Source organism: Chlamydotis macqueenii, chromosome 1, assembly GCF_036417535.1.
Source record: "Chlamydotis macqueenii isolate bChlMac1 chromosome 1, bChlMac1.mat, whole genome shotgun sequence".
NCBI lineage: Eukaryota > Metazoa > Chordata > Aves > Otidiformes > Otididae > Chlamydotis > Chlamydotis macqueenii.
Genome location: NC_141556.1, coordinates 159,409,683 through 159,429,307, shown reverse-complemented (window position 1 = coordinate 159,429,307; position 19,625 = coordinate 159,409,683). Strand labels below are relative to the sequence as shown.

Genomic DNA, 19,625 nt, shown 5'->3' with positions numbered 1-19,625 from the left:
AGCTGATACATAAAAGGCCACGATCCCTAATTTTTCATTCCTTTCCTTCTCAGTTAACACTTGGATTTTTTTCTTTCTTTGAATGAAAGTGATGTGTTTTAAATTTTTTCCTCCAAGCCACTGCTGTGTAAATAAATCTGTGGGAACAAACTAGTCGGGACACAGAAGAGCGATGTGTAGTAATTAGTATATCCTGCCAAAGACAGGACTGTTTTTATTCAGTCCCTGCGGAGGGAACTAGTATCTTATTACACAGCACTCTTCTTTACACTGTACTGTAGAACGGATGATGCATTCACTAATACATAGGCTGTCTTGTGCTTCCTGTTTTCCCATAGGCTTCTCAGGATTTGTAACCTCAGAGTAAAAGCCAGACAATGATTGGCAGTACTCTTCTTGTGCCTTTGTTCAACTGGAAAGTTACATTTCCATTATTTCTCTGTGCTACACGTTTTTTTTAATGGTCATTGATCAGCATATAAAAGTCATGCAGAATGGAAATGCAATTACCAAGAAAGATAAATAGACAATAGCAGTGGGTCTCATCAGAAACTCAGCTAGTGTGTCAAAAGGCAAGGGGAAAAAAGTGAAGTAAAATTCTGGTATGATGTGTAGCATTTGACAAGTAAAACTAATGGTCCTTGAGTTAAAAAAGAAGGTTCAAAGTTGTGCCAGTTAATGAAAAACCACACTGAATCACTGTTGTAGCTCTGCTCCCTTTTTAGGATAGAATAATTATTTTGCAGAAGTGTGCTGTGTAGCGTGATGTGAAAGCTGCACAGAAACAAAATTAGCAAGCCAGTTTCCGAGGTTGCTTTCCGTAGGTATGTAGCAGACATCCACGTTCAGCGAGTGGTGCGGATGTAGCCTTCCCCTAGCACAGCAGGGAAGGTGCGTTCCTTGGTGTTCCCCTCCTGCTCAGAGGCCTCTGTGGGAAATCAGATTTCCCTTTCTTTTTCCAACCAGTGTTTCTGCTCCAGCTTCTACTGGACTTCCCAGTAACACTTCCTCATAGTCCTTGGCCCATCAGTGGGATCAGGCCGAGCTCCAGGTTCTAGAGCAGCTGTTGTCCCCGAAGGAAGCAAAATATTTAGGCCATCTAATTGGGGTCATCTTGTACCCCTTTGACTTCCCTGCTTTGCGGACCCTTAAGCAAGGTGGCAGCTGCAAAAAGGCCAGAGAAGGCTGGAAGGCCCGAAGGAGGAAGTACTGATACAGCCAAGAGGGGATGACGGTCAGCAAGTGGTGAGTGGTCCCACCTCTCCTCACCATCCTCCCTTCTCTAAAAGCCCTGGCTGTGGCTGCTAAAGCCCGATTCATAAGTGCATAAAAATCAGTATAATTCCTTGAAATTTGGGTTCTGTCGTGTTCTGTTTCCAATGTGGTCTTGTTTCCTTTTGCAGGAGAAGAGGAATATTTTCCCGTTGTGCAATATTGTAGCCATTCTATCAGCCTTGTCCCCAGGAGCTGATTAGCCGGTGTATTTTGAAAAGTATAAAGTTTGCCTGGTTTTCTTGTCTTCGTATGAGACATTTAAAAAAAAAAATCAGAACGGTTATTACTTTGTTAATGGCCGTACGGTTTATTAGCTGTAATTATATATACCATAATGCTTATGTGCAACAACTCTTATTTATATAAGTGATATGGTCTTCTTTGCCCTTATTCTTTTATCAGATAGAAGAAACGTGTTTCTCTAAACATGGGTGAAACAGAGCAAAGACCAACCGCAGGATCCCGGTTAGGAGTCCAGGAAAATGCTGGGATCAGTACCTTGGAGCACGGACAGAAGCCACCTATGACGCCTCCAGGAAAACTCGTCTCCATCAAAATTCAGATGCTGGATGACACACAAGAAACTTTTGACGTTCCGGTAAGGATGTGGAGGTTCGGGTGGCTTAAAGATTATTCAGGCGTTTCTAAATCCTAATGTTTTCAAACTAGTTATCTTTTTATTTCAACTGTGTTTCTTTGGCTAATGAATTCATGTTGTGGAGAAAATGGCTGTTATATCAGTATTAAGTAGATGATGGTGCAATAGAATAACCTTAAACAGTGAAGTGAACTGTAAATTACAGTTATTATTCCGTTTCTATTTGAACAGCTTCAGAAGAGGTGAAAGTCCTTGGTGTTTTTTTTCTTCAAATATTACATCAGTGGTTTCCTCTACTTTCTGAACAGTTGATGTATTTCCTTGGTGCTGTTTTGTCTTGATCCAGTAAAGCATAGATCTATACAGATTTTTTTTTTTTTTAAATTTTTATTTTTCTCTGGCAAGTCCTTGGGATAGTCACTTGAAATCGTCAAAGTTTTCACTAGCTTATATCACTCTTACAGACAACAAGTGCTCACACACATGTTGAGTGCAAGGAAATAAAGCAATCTCATCTAAAGTTTCTCTGACCTCACTGAAATTAATCTAGGCTTGTGCTTGCCAAGGAAACAGAGTTACTGCTGCTTTTGTGTGTGTGTGATCAGAAGAATTAGTTTGAATTGGTTTTGATACAAAGACCAATTCCATTTTACGTTATCTAGCTGTTAGTAACGAGTAATGATTTCAACATGCCATGCTTACGTAATTAACACGTCAGGTTGTTGAACACTGTTGCTGTTATGAAAGTGTACTGGAATGTATATTTTTCAAAGTCCTCAGGGTTCAGTGAATAGGAAACTGGAAACCTGAGTTCAGATTTCATCCTTTGTTACTTGCATTTTATGTAGCTATGGTAACTTCCATGCCTTCTTTGGCTCAGTTTTCCCTTCTGTGAAATGGGAGGTTACCAGCGAGATGCATAGATCTTACACGTATGTGTATGTGTCTGTGAAAGTGCTTATGGTCACTGAAAAAACGTTATCCCTGTGTTAAAGATGAAGGAATTCTGATTAGGAAAATCCTCAATTCAAAAAATTAATTTTTAGCTGTTTATAAGGTTTTGTTTGTCTGTTTTGTGTGTGTACACACACACGCTTTTTGCTCTGCTCTGCTGCTGTGTGTGACCCCACCACATCTGTGTGTTCAGTCTCAGATTTTGTTGTAGCAGAAAGTAAGTTCTCTGCACAGGCAGGTACGTGCGAACTCAACTATCACCAAGTGAAATGCTCATCTATGCAGCAACTTCTTACACTTTTGCACCCTTCAGAATGCCTATCAAATATCCATAGCAAAAAAAAGATTAAAATGAGAAGTCTTTAGGTAATCATCGCTGTTCAAAAGTGTAGTTCTAGTTTAAATTGTCAAATGCTAATGAAATGGTGCTGCTTATCTTATATGGTACAAATACCTCTATTATCCCAGAGACAACCTTCTCCCCACCCCCCAGCTACTACTTCACCATACTTTGGAAATTACTTGCAATTTATAAGAGTTAATAATTACGTTTAACAAATGCAGAGCAGGAACCTTTTTGGTATCGCGTCCCTTTAATTAAATTGTTTAGAAGCAAACGTAAGTAACAAGTGAATGCAGTGCATTCTTATAACTCTAGCTTTGCTTCTGGAAGTTTGAGAAAACAGTATTTTTTCAATTGTCTGTATTAGAAGATATCAGCATTACTTTCTGTTTTTAAATTTCAGCAACACTTGGAAGACCTGGGTGTTTAAACAACTCTGTCCAGATTGCTTCAATATGATTATTTTCTGAGACTTCTATTTCATAACTACCTCTATTCAAGGAGAGCCCAGTTGGTTTTAAAGTCAAATCTTGTGGTGAACTTTGCAGGATGCTTAGATTATAAAGTCTCTTAGAGCAGATTCCTAAAACCTTTTGTTAAGGTATGCATAACCAAAGGAAGCAATATACATCATTTTCAGTCTACTCTAAAAGGCATTAATTTTTTCATCTCATCTCAGGAAACTGAAAAGCTTCTAGTACATCTAAACTGAGATGTTTTTTCATGTTGGAAAACCCATGTTCCCATTTACAAGCTTGCTGATTTTGGCCAATTTGGTGCAGTACGGACAGAAAAAGAAAGTGACACTGTTTCAACAAAGTATTTTAGGAGTAGCAAGTGTGGCTGTGGGCAGAGGATGTTAAACATACATGCCTAAGCACATCTGTAGGCTTGCTTTTAAAGGCTTTTTGCATGATTGAAGGCCTAAACTACTCTTTCCAAAACTTGAGCTGCCATGGTTATGAAAATAACTTTCCAAATATGATACAAGTATATACTTAGAAGGTTTTGTGTTTCCTACGGTTTATTGAATTTTGCTGGACAATCTTTTCTCGATTAGCAAATGAGCCAAACATTGAGTAGTTTTGTTGCTGCTTGTAATGTGTCTTGTAGGGCAGTTTGAAGTTTAAGTTATGCCAGTTTATTATTTGCTCGTGAAGTCTATGTAGAAATAGAAATAGATACTGGTGCTACTTCTTCCTGAATTTGGGGGAAGCAGTGAAGTAGTTGGGACTTTCCATCTATCTAGTCCTCTTTCCTTGCTACTCCTACAGTTTCTTTTCTCATAGGTTCACCTCCCTGCCATTTGCTAAAACTGGAAGAAGTTTTTATCAATGTGGTGTTTTTCTGGGTTTGATTTTGTTTTGTTTTCGGGTTGTGGTGTGCTTGGGGTTTTTTTTTTTTGTGTGGTTTGGGTTTTTTTTTGTTTTGTTTATTGGGTTTTGGTTTGGTTTAAATTATCTTCCAGGAGGCAAGATTCAATACCCTTGCTCTTAGGCAATCCACTTTCTCCCATCATATGCAAATGAGTTGTTTTTGTTAGAGCAAAATCCTTCAGATTTCTATGTCTACTCTGTATATAACAGAAAAAGGAAAAAAACGTGATCTACTTCCATTCCCCCACAGTGCTGCCGCTCTTTGGACTCTTAAAATGAAGAAATTCTAGTGTCATTTGTCTTTCTAAAGTGTCCTGGTTCTGGCCAGGACCCAGTTGACTTTCACCTGAGCTGGGAGAGGAACTGGAGCTGGTGGCACCCGTGGCTGGGGGACACAGCTGGGATAGGTTACTAATTAGCCAAATTGGCCAAAAGGCTATTCCATACCCTGCGACATTATGCTCTATATCAAAAGAGGGGATGGTGCTGAGGAGAGGTTTCTGCTACTCAGGAGGGAGCTGAGCATCAGCATCTGCTGTGAGCTATTGTACTGTCAATGATGTGCTTAATATTTTCTGTAATTGATTTTTTTGTTGTTGTTGTTTTCCATCTCTGTCTTCTTTTCCTCTGTTGTTCTCTTAAACTATCTGTATCTCAACCCATGAGTTTTGCCTTCTTTTCTTTCCCAATTCTCCTCCCTGTCCCGCTGTGGGGGATGGTGACAGGGGGAGTGAGTGAGAGACCATGTGGTATTTTAGCTGCTGAGTGGGGCTAAACCACAACATAAAGGAAAGTTGATTTTTACTGACCAGCTTCTGATGTTAGTGCTATATAATTATACAATGTCTGGCTCATTGTATTAGTTTCTCACAAGCCAAAAAAAAAAGATAGGAAAGAGGGATCCACATGGCTTCATATTGGCCTGTAAATTATATTTTTTTGCCAGGACAAAACTCATGAAGTATATGGAGAGAGTTTGTATGGGAGACTTGAAAACGGAAGCCACAATGAAGGCCTTTTCATCAATCTTTACAAAAGCAGTCTTGTAAAAGGAAGAGTCCATAATAAAAATCTCACCTGCTGCTTGCTGTTAACAAACAATACTTCATTGCAGAATTTCCAAAAATTCTTATATTCCAAAAAGCCAGCAAAAGCTTGAATAGATAGTTCTGAATCTCTTGCACACGCCCAGTTAGCTGGTTGCATGACTCTTTTTTTCAAGCTTGGGGAAGGCAAGGGGAAAGGTAGGCACTATTGCTTTCGGGGAAAAAAAAAAAAAAAAACAAAACTTTCACTTCATATTTACTGCCTTTAATGTAAAAGGAAAATATAAAATTAATAATTATCTTTTTTACCACATTTTTGTCTATTCTGCTATAAGAAGATGAATTATGTAGGATATCCTTCCCCTTTTTAGGTTATTCATCTTTTAATGATTGAATTTCTGTACTTCTTGTTAGAGTTTGTCAAGACAAGAGCTGGCTTCAGCTGCATTTGTAGGTGATTAGTGCCTAAACATCAGGCCATGAGTTGGAAGGTTCGTGATCATTCAGCACTTGCAGCTGTTGGTCATGGTGTTAGCTTTTGGAAGGGGTTGCATACAGGTGTGGAATAGATATTTGCCTCTTGCTTTTTGTTTCTAATTTCCAGTTTGGCTGTATTTACTGAAAAATTAGTTAGATATGCTAACTGAAGACTGCAGTGGTCCAAAATACGCCAGTCTGTTTCAGCTAGTGTTTGGCTGAGTTATGACTACATGGTGGAGTGAGCAAACACAATCTCTTTCTGCTAGGTAAGAGGACAACAGCTTTTACTAAAATGACTAATGTGAAGGAGGGAGAACACTTTTTCACCCTTGTATGCATAACGATAATCATATATACATAGATCTTGGACATTTTGAAAGGCTGACACTTCTATTGTAAGACTTGCGAAATCCAACACTGCAAGGTAGAAGTTGTGTATTATACAAGAGAGTAGAATTGTACGGTTCTGGTTGACTCTGCTCTGCTTTTATTTCTACCGGTCTCATTTAAGTTAGTTGGAAGAGAATGAGATTACCATAAAACCACAGTAAAACTTACAGATTTTGTTATGTTTGTTTTAATACGATCTCACCTGTAGATTCAAACCAGTTTAGGTAAAAAAGAAATAAAGTTTTTAAGGAACAGTAAAAATAGCTGCATGTTGCATCTACTTCTTCTGGGGAAGAAAACCATTTAATGTTTTCTGCTTATACTATTTGTATTTTATTTACTTTTATAGTTGTTCCAGGGCCAAAAGTAATCTGCTTTAACACTACTCCTAAGGAGGAAGAGTCAGTGTTGTTCCTTTCTAGGTAATGCTGAAGGCGTGACTGATTCCTATGTCAGACTGCTGTGGTGATTTGGTGACTCAGAGCAGGTTTAACCCTGACTGACATGGTGTTTGTCACTGATCATAGCCTGCTCTCTGGGTGAATGACGCTGATGTGACTGGAATGATACTACTGGTGCTAAATAGAAAGTCAGAATTCTTTCTTTCCCATTAGCATCAAAGGTGAGATCAAAGTATGTCACCGGGGGTAAGGATTCTTCTTTAGGTTAGGACCTGTCTTTTTAATTAAAACCAAACCTAAGTCCTCTTTATTGTGTCTGGAAGAAAATAGTTGCCTCCCCTTTGTGGCTTACTTTTGGAAAGACCAAAACATACTTGCCTGTTAGATTACTCAAGTTTATTAAACATCTGTTTTGTGTCTTATGTAAACTTTGTTTCCCTCTGAATGTGTTCAGGCTTTCAGAAATATGCAGGGTTGGAAAATGTCATCCGCTTTGAGGGATTAACACCTGGCTTCTTAAGCAACAAGAGTCTCTTAATAGAAAGCAGAGTGAAGGTATAATCCTTAATAAACATTGGTTGTAAATGTTTCATTTCGGCTTGCTTTTCTGTCAGAAGAGAGAGGCTTCCTCATCTTTAAGTTGTCTCAGAATAAAGACTGAATGTTCTTAGTCCACAACTACTTATCTTCCACTGGAGTTTGGCTGTCATGCCTTGGCAGGGAATTTCTGAGTCTTGAGTCTCAAATTTTCAGAGAGAAGGGCTTCATTATTCTGGTGGGTCTCTGTGTCGGAAGGCTAATGTTCTGGGTGAGGTTTTCTGTTTGGTTGGTTTTGTTTGTTCATACAGCCACATAATGGTCGTTCGTTTTCCCTTTGTGGGGAAAACGCCTTCTATTAAGTGTACTCCCCACCAACTTCAGGCCAGTGTAAGCATGCCAGAAAAAGCTCAATATTAGAAAGTCTCAACACTTAACAACAAAGATTACATGTGCTTTGTTATAAATTTGCACAACCATTGTGTTACTTTATTAAATTTGAAATTTCAGCCATGGTTTTATAAATGTTTAAATTATTTTCTGTAACACTTATGGGTTATAGTAATTGCTTTATCCTAGATATTTACCCCTGTCCTCAGTAGGCATGTGATAACCAGTGAATAAAATTATTTTATAAAAAGAGCATTAGACAGTAAGGCAATGCAGAAACATGAAACAGTGTTTTCTGCTTTTTTAGCCAGCTTCAACTTCAATTCAATATGAATTGCATTTTTTTCCAGCTTAGGAAGTGAACAGCAGGTCAAATGTCAGTTATTCATCAGTCTGAGACTTTCTTTTCTTCTCATGCCTGAAATTATTTGGCCGTCACTGTCAGACTATTTCCAGTGAATATCAACCATTTAAATATTCACTAATTGTCACACCAACCCTGCTGGATCTTCTGAAACTACAAGAAGAAAAGCATTTTTTTTTTTTTTCCTGTAATTCTGAAACACATCAGTTGTGTTTTTCTCAGCAGAAGATTACTCGTACATACCCAGTAAGCTGTGATTTTTTGTTGACGGGTGATTAGAATGTCCTTGTTGAAAGACAGGGAATTTTAGTGACTTGTGTTAATAATTTATGTGCTTTTCAAAACGAAAGAGAGAATAATCCATAAGCAAACTTCTGTAACTTGAGGCAGCAGACTGTTTAAACTACTGATTTCTTTGTTACGATATTCTGTAGAATGAACAGAACAAGTGGGAATATAATTTTAAGTGCCAACACATCCAGTCCACTTTCAGACTGGATTGATGTGTTTGAAGATAGCTGGGAAATGCACGTAATTTTCTTGAATGAATTAGCTGGACTTGTAGTCAGGAAGGCTTCTCAAATAATGCCTTTTCACCTCTCTGGGTTCAGCTGGCTCACCAAGTCAGACACCAACGCGTGAGCCGGCACAAAGCGGAGGACAGAGCTGGCACGGGGATGGGCACCTATGAATGAAGAGGTGATGCGTGAGTGTTTCCGAACACTGCTGCCCTGACTGGTGGGGTCATTGAAATAATGCTGTTAACTTTGGTAGCTAGGCCTGCGCCCATAAGCTGTTTTGCACAGTACTGGAGAGACTGGATTGATGCTTTGGGAGGGGGAGCATAGACTTCCTCCCCAGCTATGGGGTGTTCCCCTTGGTCGCCCTGTTTGGAGGTGGCAACTGTCTGAGGAATGGTGGGAGGTGTTTGCCGTCTCTCCTCTTCAAATTGTACGTGTATGGGTGAGTGGGTAGCTGGTGGCAGAAGTGGAGGCTGATTCTACTAGGACTATGTTTTCTGTTTCAGGGTGATGGGAGAGATGTTCGGCGTCTGGTTGGAGGAAGGAGGGGAGCTGAGCTGCCTGCTGTGTGCTTGCTTCCCTCCCCATGAGGCTGAGGTTCATCTCTTCTGGCTTTAAAGATTTTAAAACTAGATGCCCTTCATAGCTGGGATGAAAACTAGGTACCTTCAAGAGGCTGTTCATCACGCCTGTCTTGAAGGTGTATTTTAGGATGCATTTAATTACTCTCTGGAAGTGCTTGCATATCCTTGCAGGCAGAGCATAGGGCGATAGCTTAGACTTAATTTATCATCTAGGCACCTAACTTGTTCCAGTGAAATTCTTTTGTTTCCTTTTTGTTCTGAACCATGCCCAAGTGATGCATGAGTCTTCCCTGCACCCTGTAGCTGGCTGACAATGCTGTCTAGCTCTGGTGTGCTGGGGTGGGTGAATTATATGTGCTATAGTGCTGCTTTTCTCTGTCCTAGTTCTAACAGAGAAGTTACAAGATAAAAGCACGTTGTGGAGGAACAAAATGCATTGGTGCTGTCTCGCAGCACATGCATGCCATGATTTACTGGGCCGTTCTTTGTCAGCACAAAGTGATCAAGCTTAAGTTACTTTCCTTAAGCTCTGTGTGAAAAACAATTGTCTTTACTTCTGGCCATGTGCTCTGGACGGGCATAATAAATGAGCAGAATAAGCTTCTGGGAAAAAATAGCTTCCTTCCTCCTCCTCCTGAATTAAATATGTGTGTGTTGTCCATAGCCGAAGAAACGCAGCATAAGTGGGATGCTTTGCCAAGAGCACAATATCATGTTAGACTTCAGGCATTTCAAAGCACATCCAGCCCATAGTCCTGCACCAAGCAGAAGATCAGAAAACGTGGGCTCAGATGTAAAGTGCTGCTGGTATGTGATTATATCACACAGTGTGATGAATGGCCATTTAGAGCACTGTGAATTAAATTGCAAGTAAAAACATATCTCCCTGTAACTTATTCTCTTGGCTGTTTGAGACATGAAGGAACGTTTATTGTGGAATCCCTGTGCAGTTGGTTTCCTCTGTTATTCTGAAAAGAATGGAAAGCTATCTGTGTAAACAAAGGCTTAAGCAGTACAGGATAAAAGAACAGCAAAATGTTATAAAATGTCCATTCATTTCCCTTTCAGTTCGTTCTCAGTTGAATGTGGTGATGTGTTAAGGATTTTTGCCAGGTGATAGCACAACCTGTTGAAGTGCCTCTCTGCTATGGGTTCCTTGCTCTGCATTCAGCCTTGCTTTGCCTTTTAGCTTGGGATGTTAATTTTTCTCTTTTTGCACTGGGATTCTTCTCTGTATGTTTGTCAGCCATCATCACCTGTGCTTTTTCTTTCCTCAGACCTTGAGTCTACCCCAAGCTCACCCTCTCTCCCTGCTTCTGCAGGATGCTCAGCTGGTGGAGCCAGCAGAGCCACAGCCTTAGCAGCTTCTGGAGGTGGCATTCCCACGTGTTCTGCTGCGCTGGCAAGGATGCTTGTCTGATTCTGTGATAAGGCAGCCCGCGGGGGGCAACCCTGCATAAAAAGCTTTGGTTTTCACCAGTTTAGTTACAACCATGAGCTTACTACAAAATCAGGTAGGTGCTGATGTGCATGCGACAGGGAAGGGAGGGGTCAAGATGATGTTAGCAGTGGTTCAGACTTGGGTGAAGCTGCTGTGGAAGTACACGGCTGCAGAAGTGGGAGAGAGAATAAATGTTAGGAAATCCTCCAACCCTTAAAATGTGTAAGAATATGAATTTGTATTTCTTCGTATTTTAGAACTTCTTTGATTTTTCTCGTTGGTATCTCTTGTTCCTTTCTTGCTTGGCACCAGAACGTGCTACCTTATATTGCTTATATCTCCTTGTCCTTTCTGCCTCTCCACAGCTCCGTTGCCGCTACTGGTTCAATTCCTTGCTATTGATACTCTCCAAACAAACAGGAGATAGTGCAGGAAGATGCAGGAGGCCTGGGTGTATCTCCTAGGTCTTCAACCAGCTTCATTCTGCTGATTATCTCCTCCTTCAGAGCAATATCAGGTTGTGGTATTACAAGTCACGTGTTGGGCTGTATAGGGGAGTAAGCGCTCATAGCTTTTAAAGACTGTATCTACACTGCAGAACTAGGGATGCTTTCTGCAATGGAGTAGTCAAATTCTCGTTCCATACCCAAACTCTGTAAGTGGGATGATTTGTCTAAATCTTACCTAATATAATTTGTAGTTTTAAAGTGAAATTCCACCAGTTTAAAATAAACTAAAAAAACCTGCAACTAGGATGAAGTGATAAAAGCAGTATGTCTTTGTCTAATCTTGCTACAGTCAAAAGGAACTCCACCAGTTCCCAGGTTTAAAAGCCTTCAGAAAGACTTAGTAATAGGCTGCTTACCTGTGAAGTAAGCTGCTCCAACTGCTCCAACGAGGTACCTTGACAAGGCTGTGATTACAGTATGCGCGCACAAGTAAGTGTTGGCTTTCACATGCAATGCATAAATCACATAAAATGCATGACTGAAAACGTCTGCCAGAGCCTCTGTACGTATTTGAATAAGGTTTGCGTGTTAAAATAATTCTTGGATAAATATGTCAATTTTTGAATAGAAAGTGATGCATGAGGCACACATCAAGCACCAGATAACTCAGTGAATTCAAACAGCAATAGCAGTCAATTACAATGTCTCCTTTTCTTATCCCCATCCCCAAAAAGGAGGCTTCAGCTGATAGAAATTGCACAAACGTAACACTGCCAGAATATAAATAGCAAATGGTGAGTTATGACTTAGTGCCAGTTTGCTTTTTGATGGCCTGTTGGCAGATGCAAATATTCATGCAGCGCACAGCAGCAGGCAGTTTTTCTCCGTATTTCTTTCACTGTTACCTTCTTGCCTGGCTTTCTGCTTGAAGCTGAAGTCCTTTCTTCTTTTTTTCTTTTTTTTTTTTTTCCTTCAGTTTGCCTTTTATAATTCTGGTCCTGTTCTCATGCTATAATGTCTTCATATGGTTCTTGCTGAATTTATTTGTAATAATCTCCATTTAGTAGATAGTGGACAGTATTTGTGTGTAGATGTTGCTTAGTATTCAGAGGCTGGTTCTTCATGCATAAAGGGGACATCTTTTGCTCTTAAATGACTCTTCACATTTCATTGCTTCATTATCTGGTGCAGATGCTCAGTTTTATTCCCTTCTGTCATCTCACCCTCATCTAACTTCTCAGTTTTGTGTTTTCTTGGAAAACATCCATTTTTATATTCTCTGTATGGACAAGTTGTTAAGTTCTTTGTAGTACTGTGTTACAGAGCTCTCTGCAACAAGGAGTGCATTTGCGGCAGGACAGCCAATACTGGATCTGGAGTGACTGCAATTTAGGGGAACACCTTTCCTTTCTGGTTACCAACAGGGATGAGCCAGATCCTCAGCCAGCATACATTGTCTTAGGTTGACTGGAGTTACTGGAATAGCTGGGTTACATTATGAGATGATAAGATCCAGAAGTCTCCTCTGGGAGTGTTGCCTGTTGGAATTAATCTCAGATGCCACAGTTCTTGTGAACAGATTTGAAATAAAAGGGATTCGGCAGAATTGAGTAAGTTAATACAAGTAAATTGAGGTGAAAGACAACACTTTGTCAAGCCTTATATAAAAAGATATCTTACAGGAATTGTAAAAGGACCTTATCATGTAGTTTCTAGTGTTGGATTCACTCAGATTCACGTTGCAGCCAGAAATTAAACATAGCCTGGTGTTTTGTGCTCTTAGGCATTCCAGAGTAATTCAGAAATACCTCTGCACCCAGGGACAAGCACTGGTGGATGGCAAAAGAAAACACTTTTCATGGAAGCACGTAAATGCTCCCTCACAGCGTGATACAGATTGGAAGGGGCCTCTGGAGGCAGTCTGGTCTGACTCTTTGCTCAAGGCAGGACCAGCTGTGAGTAGATTGGTCAGGGTCCCTGAAAACCACTAACTGTAAGGATTCAAGACTACTGTGATTTAGGATCCTTTTTCTTTTGAGAGCCTTTGTTGAAGTTCAGAGTTACCAGTTGAAGATCTGTTACTTTTAAGCCTGTGACTGGCAACTCTCAGGTAGAAAGCTTCAGGTTTCTGTGCAGCAAATGGGCATTTGCAGCCGTATCTGTGTGCTTATAAAAGAATCGAGGCAGTAGTCATTTCATACATGAGAGGCATGTCGTAAGCTTGCATGTGTTCTAGAGTTCATCAAACCCTTCAGTTTTCTTCTTAGGTTTTACTTGATGTGAAAAGATTACTTTGGGTATGTGTGCTTTGAAAGACTATGGAAGATTCTAAAAATAAAATTCAAGTGGAAAGCAGATGCTTCAAATGGCTGATTGTGTCACAACGTGTTTAACTCTGTGATTTTGGCAATCTCAGGAAGCTCAAGGTAGCGTTTGTGAACAGGGGAGACTTTCATAACTGCAGCTGCTTAAAAAAAGTCAACCACCTCCCTGAAAGTCTTGTGAAAACCTTCTGGTTTCACACCAGCTGTGGAAGAGCTAGGTTTTAAGTCTTTTTCTGTCAAGTCAAACTAGATTGCTCTTGTTGGAGAAATAGAATTAGGAGCTGGTAATCTTTTTGTTTTACTAATGTAAGCTGAATCTAACCATTGACATTTATTTTTGTATCTTTTCCATGAAACAAATAACTTGATAGATATATTCAACAGATATATGCCTTTCAGTGGAAAGGTCACTTCTCTGCAGAGCATGTAAGATCTGTACTGCTTACATTTCGTTACAGGGAAGATCACATACGCACGACTTAGCCAGGAGAAGTGACAAAAGGTTACTGAGTTCAGCATTTCAGCATTTTCTTGAGCTGAGGGTGCAAACCTTTTAGGGGGTCAGTTAACACTGTTCTTGTTAGTTGCACTGAAATGACTGATTTTTGCAGGTATAGCTGTAACGTAAATGGTTGTATTTGTCTGGGATTTTGTTTTTTTTTCTCCCTTTAAGCTGCTTCTATTTAGGATGCTTTGGGGGAAGAAAGAAAACAGAACTCAAGTCCTCAGGCTTTGTGGTAATATTTTACTGAAAGTTAGCTCCTTCAGCACTCACAGAATTAACTCACTAGCCACTACCTGTTAAATAATTACTTGAAAATTGAAATTTTTGACAAAATGGAACTTGCTCACCTGGCAGTAAAGTAGTATGAAAGGATTAAGTAACTAAATAATTAACACAAACTAATATTTTGGAAACTGTTGATAGCTTAGCATTTAAATTTTCTATTTCAAATTAGCAAGGTTTTTTAACAGGAGATGCTTATTTAACAGGAGATGCCTGGCTGATTTGACTGTGAATTATTATTATTTCTGAAGTTAAATAACTTGTCCTCCTCTCCCACAGACCTCATAGCACCATTCACAGGTAATTAATTTGTCCTTCTTAGCCATCAGATCTTCATGTGGATATTTCCCAGGTGAACAGATGTTACCAATTGCAGTTGTTTTCATCTGGGGGACATTTGAAGGCCCTGGAAGGCTGTCTAGTGGTGTTGCAGATTCCTTTGAAAAGGTCATGCATGTGAAAGGTGATACCGTATCAATGAACTTACCTCTTGTAGAAATGGTCCATGGATTCCTGGGCGCTTGTTGCCATAGACTGAAAACCACTGCACTAGGATGCGAGTGCTTGGGTGTGTGTACAGCCCTGTTACCTCAGCATATAAACTGTTTTTTCACTCTTCTTCTGTCACAGGATTCTGATCCCGAAGAGCACTGTAGCAGCTAGTAGAGCTCTCTTTGTAGAGTGAATGCTTTTGCTTTCAGGCTTCAGTCTAGGAATGGGTTTCTTTTGCATTCCTATACTGGTAGCCAAGAGGACCAGAGAGTGAGCTGGAGCACTAGGCCCATGATTTTCTGCACTCCTTAGTTGTTAGATGGGTTTCTGGCTGTGTTTTAGGCTGTTCTGAGGAGATCTCTATGAGCTAAGTCTAGCTTTGAGTGAGGACTCGTCCTGATCTGCAAGTCGGTGTATGCAGTTCTGCTCTTTGGAGTTGAGGTTGCTCCCTCATCCTCTTTTATTTACAGCCGTAAGGACAGCCCTGCAGTACAGCTGAAGATGTGGCAACTCTTCTAGTACGGCACATAGTAAGCTTGTTGGCTTCATTTTCTTCTTATGTTGTTTCTGTGTACCCTGACTGTCTCTGGTAAAATCCTCTCATGGAAACATAAATGCCCTGTTGAGTAAGGCTGGCGGTTCTTCTGGCTTGACATTTTGTCTCCCCCACTAGCACATAAGCTGGCACCTCTGCCTTTCTTGTAATTTCCCAGCATCCAAAGTCCCTTTTGAACCTACTGATGCCTCCTACCTCCACAATCTTCTGTGTCAGAAAGTTCTAGCAGTTTGCTGCTGCTTATGTAAAGAAGCTCCTTCTTTTACCTCCTCTAAATTGATATATTAGTTTCATTAACTGTTCCCCAGATCTCTGCTTAGTAAGGTTTGAGCTATTCTGTTTAAACGGCATCACAAAAATGGGCCAGTTGTAATTGTCCCCAATAATATTTTAGTGAAAAATAATCTCTTCCATTATTGAATAGCAGAGTGGTAGGTGAAGAAGATGGGTCTGTTTAGGGGAGGGCAAATCTACTTTGAGTGATGTATCAAATGCAGGCAAGAGAATGATAGAAAAATGGTAGGATAGGTGGGGGAAAAGGGGCATCTGAAGATGCAAATGTTCAAGAAAGGACATTAAAAGAAGGGGGAGATAATTATTCTGGACTCATGTAAATCTAACTTTCCTGAATTATTTTTTTTTTAACTATACTTCCAACACTGGTGGTCTGATGCATTTGTGTCTTAAACATCACAGGATGACACAGTCACGTAAAGGAAGAGTGCTAGAAAGTAGCAGTGACTGCGCAGCACAGCCAGTGTCAGAATTGGAGGCAGAACCCCTCACTCACTCCTCTGTTTAGTTGCCTCCTATCAGAGGCTTACATATAGCAGAGAGTTACTGATGTAGCTCTTAAAAATCACTGCAAATTGCAAGTCTGTTATATTAACATCATTAATCTGAACTAAAAGCTGTAGCTGAGATACTGCTAAGGCACAGTTGTGTATAGAGCTGTAAAGTCGCATGTGCAGCCACAGCATAACAGCCTGTTCCTTTCTCTCCCTGTTCTGTAATGGCAGAAGGGAAAATACCTAAATCAGTACAAGCCATTACAGGTATCCCAAAACAATGGGCACTTGACTTCTGAAATGGAAAGTAAGTGGTAAACTTAACAGTAAAATGGTGCCTATGCCTCCATACTTATAGACATTGCAAGCTGTAGCAGTTTAAAAAAAACCCCAGGCTTCTGAAAATGCAAATGATGGAGAAAAGAAATATCGTTTGGGTTTATTTTGATTTTTAACCTCTTTGAGAGGAAGTCTAATGTCTTGAATTGTCAGAATGTAGAAGGATTAGGGGATTTTGATCCCCTCCAGGAACTGCCTGCCCCAGCTTCCTGATGGAATTCATCTCCTACTTGGCTTCATATCTGCTTATTGCCTCTGCCTGCTGCCCCCATCCCCACACTGGAGCAGGAGCCCTGTAAGTCTCCTGTCCCATTTTGCCCATATCAGGGCTCAGCTCCTTATTTCCTAGGCTCCTGCCCCTATTTCAGCCTGTTGCCAGCTGCCGAGGGAAGAGATGCTGTAGAACACTGACTATTGCTTGCCATGGGAGTGCTGACCCGTGGGGAGGAGATGGAGGACGATGAAGTCTGGCTTTTGTAGGATAGACTGTCTTCTCCAGAAGGGCAAGGAAGTGAAGCAAGAGCAGCTGAAGCAAGTTTTCCAGCGTCCAGCTGAAATGACCCAACAAGGTAATTCCAGATTACTGGAAAAGTAGACTTCCTGCTGCCGTGGCAACAGAAGTTCCAGTCCTGACTGAATTTGTGACTCATGGAAAAAATAAGGTAAAAATTGACAAGGCTAGTCCTGCTTATTCTTCTACACTTTCATTTTCAGTTTCTCAGTGATGCAGTGTTTGAGATAAAGATGAACATGCCCTTTCAGTGTCTCTAAACCAAAATTGGAAATGCTTGGTTTTCTTGCATTCTTTTTAAGAGAGTGGGAACATTTTCATCTGTGGTGAAAGAAAGCTTTTATTGAGCCAAGCTTGAGCTAAGTATGATGAAAAGTCAATAAAACTTGTAAGTAACTTCAAGGTTTTTCAAGTTTGCATGAACTTTTGTCTGGTGAGCCTTTGTCCTGGAAAGAAAATGTTTAGCATGAAGGTTAAGATGAATTAGGTGACTTTTGATTGAATGAAGGCTGTGTTCGTACCCTCATTCCTGTGCCTTTGCTTATGGTTCTTTCATCCGTTCAGTCTGTGCTAGTCAAGGAGGAGGACTGTTTGGAGAAGGCACTGTAAAGCACTCTGTCTCTCATCCAGCAACAGCTGAATACTTTATGGAAGTATATTAAGTCTTTGACAGGAGAAGGTAGCCAGCTGGCTGCTGCAGCAGGATGTTCTTGTTCTCCCTCACAACCAAAAAGGAGGAATTGGCAGAGCGCCTGCTGAGCTTGCTGGGGAAGAGGGAAGGCACAGAATCTAGCAGTGTTTTAACTAGGTGGGCCATTAACCAAAAAAATAAAGCAGAAAGCACACATTTCAAGTCTGCCCAGGCCACCAACTGGAAAGTGGTAAAGGGCTGACTTTAATATGAGTAAATACCACCCAAGAGCCTCTGTGGTTTGGGGTAGCTTGAGAATCTGGTTGCAAACAAGTAAAGTAACTATGCCAGTATTTGTCCCGCTTGAAACAGCATCCGGAGTTATGATGTCTTGCTGGTTTAAATAGTGATGTGACAGTCCTACAAAATCTGGAGTTTGGAGATTATTTTACTGTCTTTTCTTGTCCTAATGAGTACAGTTCAAGTCAAGGTGTCAGTATAGGTTACTAAGAAAGATAATTGAAAAGAAAGGAATTCACATTATAATTGGCAAGTTCAGAAAAGAGAGAGCACTAGAACAGTGCTCACCATTTCATTATGCCAAGTTTTGAAACAACATGAGGTACTGTCCAGTCGATCATCCATTTCCAAAAAGCAAGCAGATGAAAATAGCTCTAAGGCACAACTAATTAGCACAGAAATAGATATATACTTTGGAGATGGATGACTAAATGTGCTGAGGTACAAATATTTGAAACCAAGCCTCAGGTCTTCAATTTACAGCCTGTTCTTCCCTTTGCACTTTCTTGAGGGAAGCCTCCCAAGAAATGCTGTGTGAATGCTCCGTTGACTGATAAAGTAAAGCTCCTCATTTAAGCACTGAAGCTGGTGGTCCAGACGTTTTCAGTAACGCAATGAAGGAATTCTGCTGGCTTATATAGACTCAAAGAACAAACCAGATCTGGGTTCTGTGTCCACAGCTGCTGTTCAGTGACCTCTGCTGTATTTTGGAACAAACCTTCTCCCAGGTTTTTCAAGAGTACCGAAGATAAAGATTATATTAACAGTAAGTGCAGAGGCCCATATGGATTTTTGGTGATGGAGTTTTTGTACTCCAAAGGTATTTGAAACAAACGTAATAGAGGTTCAACCATTACAAATATGCGTTCAGATAATACAGTTCCTTGAATACGTAGTCATACTAAGCCTGATGTCCAAGACCTGGCTCACCATTTATAAAGATGATTGAATATCCATGTGGTCTGGATATGTAGAATGTAGATGTAACTACTAACTGAGAAGTTGAAAAGTAACTTTGACTCTTTGTCAAGCATACTGTGTAGGCTTTGCTCGCCAAATTTACTGCGGCTTGCAGACCTGCTTCAGCTACTAGTAGAGCTATGTGGGCAAAATTTGAGAGGAGGGTTGGAAATTTATTGTACTTTCTCAGTTGTTCAGAGAAGCAGGAAAGGATCCAGCTCACATTTCTCTTAGCAAGTTGAAAAAATTTCAGCCCTTGTTTTTAGACTCGAAACTGCTTGGGGCTTCAAAGCCGTGCATGTGTGAAAGAGAGGGAAGGAGGGAAGGATGGATACATAACAGTGCTAACCTTATGTTAACATAAATGTCAGGGTTGAAACCCCAGCTGTAAGAAAACATCTGTGGTAGCAGAGTAGATACTCAAAACACGTGCATTTAGTGCTCTCAGAAACAGGTAATGCATCATAAAGATCTCAGTGTCCTGTTCAGCAGAACATTGATTGTATATTCAATTTTTTAAAAATCTGTAGCTCTTCTTCAGTTTCGCTTCCAAGAAAACTAGTGTATTTTTAGTTTAAAAATTCGACCAGCAATTTTTTTAGTAAGCAATCTGCATGTGATCTCTGATGAGGAGAACATTTTAAAGGATTTGTTATACATTGAAAAACGGGATATAAGGAGAGAGGTTAACTTAAAAAAAGGCAAACAAAAAAAAAAACCCCTCTAGTTTCATTTGGAGGAAGAAAATAGGACACTTCAGTTGCTTATTTTTACTTCTGGTCCAAATG

The 19,625-nt window shown here is 40.3% G+C and overlaps 1 protein-coding gene across 5 annotated transcripts in view; it reads left to right on the top strand.

Moving 5' to 3' along the window:
• The window catches only part of FARP1 (FERM, ARH/RhoGEF and pleckstrin domain protein 1), a 217,377-nt gene that overhangs the window by 43,331 nt on the left and 154,421 nt on the right, over window positions 1-19,625 (top strand). For 4 of the 5 annotated variants that reach the window (XM_086771262.1, XM_086771254.1, XM_086771235.1 and 1 more), the window contains one exon: window positions 1,678-1,873. In XM_086771262.1, coding sequence (XP_086627388.1) covers window positions 1,703-1,873 — 171 coding nt within the window. In that variant the 5' untranslated portion in view covers window positions 1,678-1,702. The remainder of the gene's footprint in view (window positions 1-1,677; window positions 1,874-19,625) is intronic. The other variant, XM_086771247.1, reaches the window with a different exon arrangement.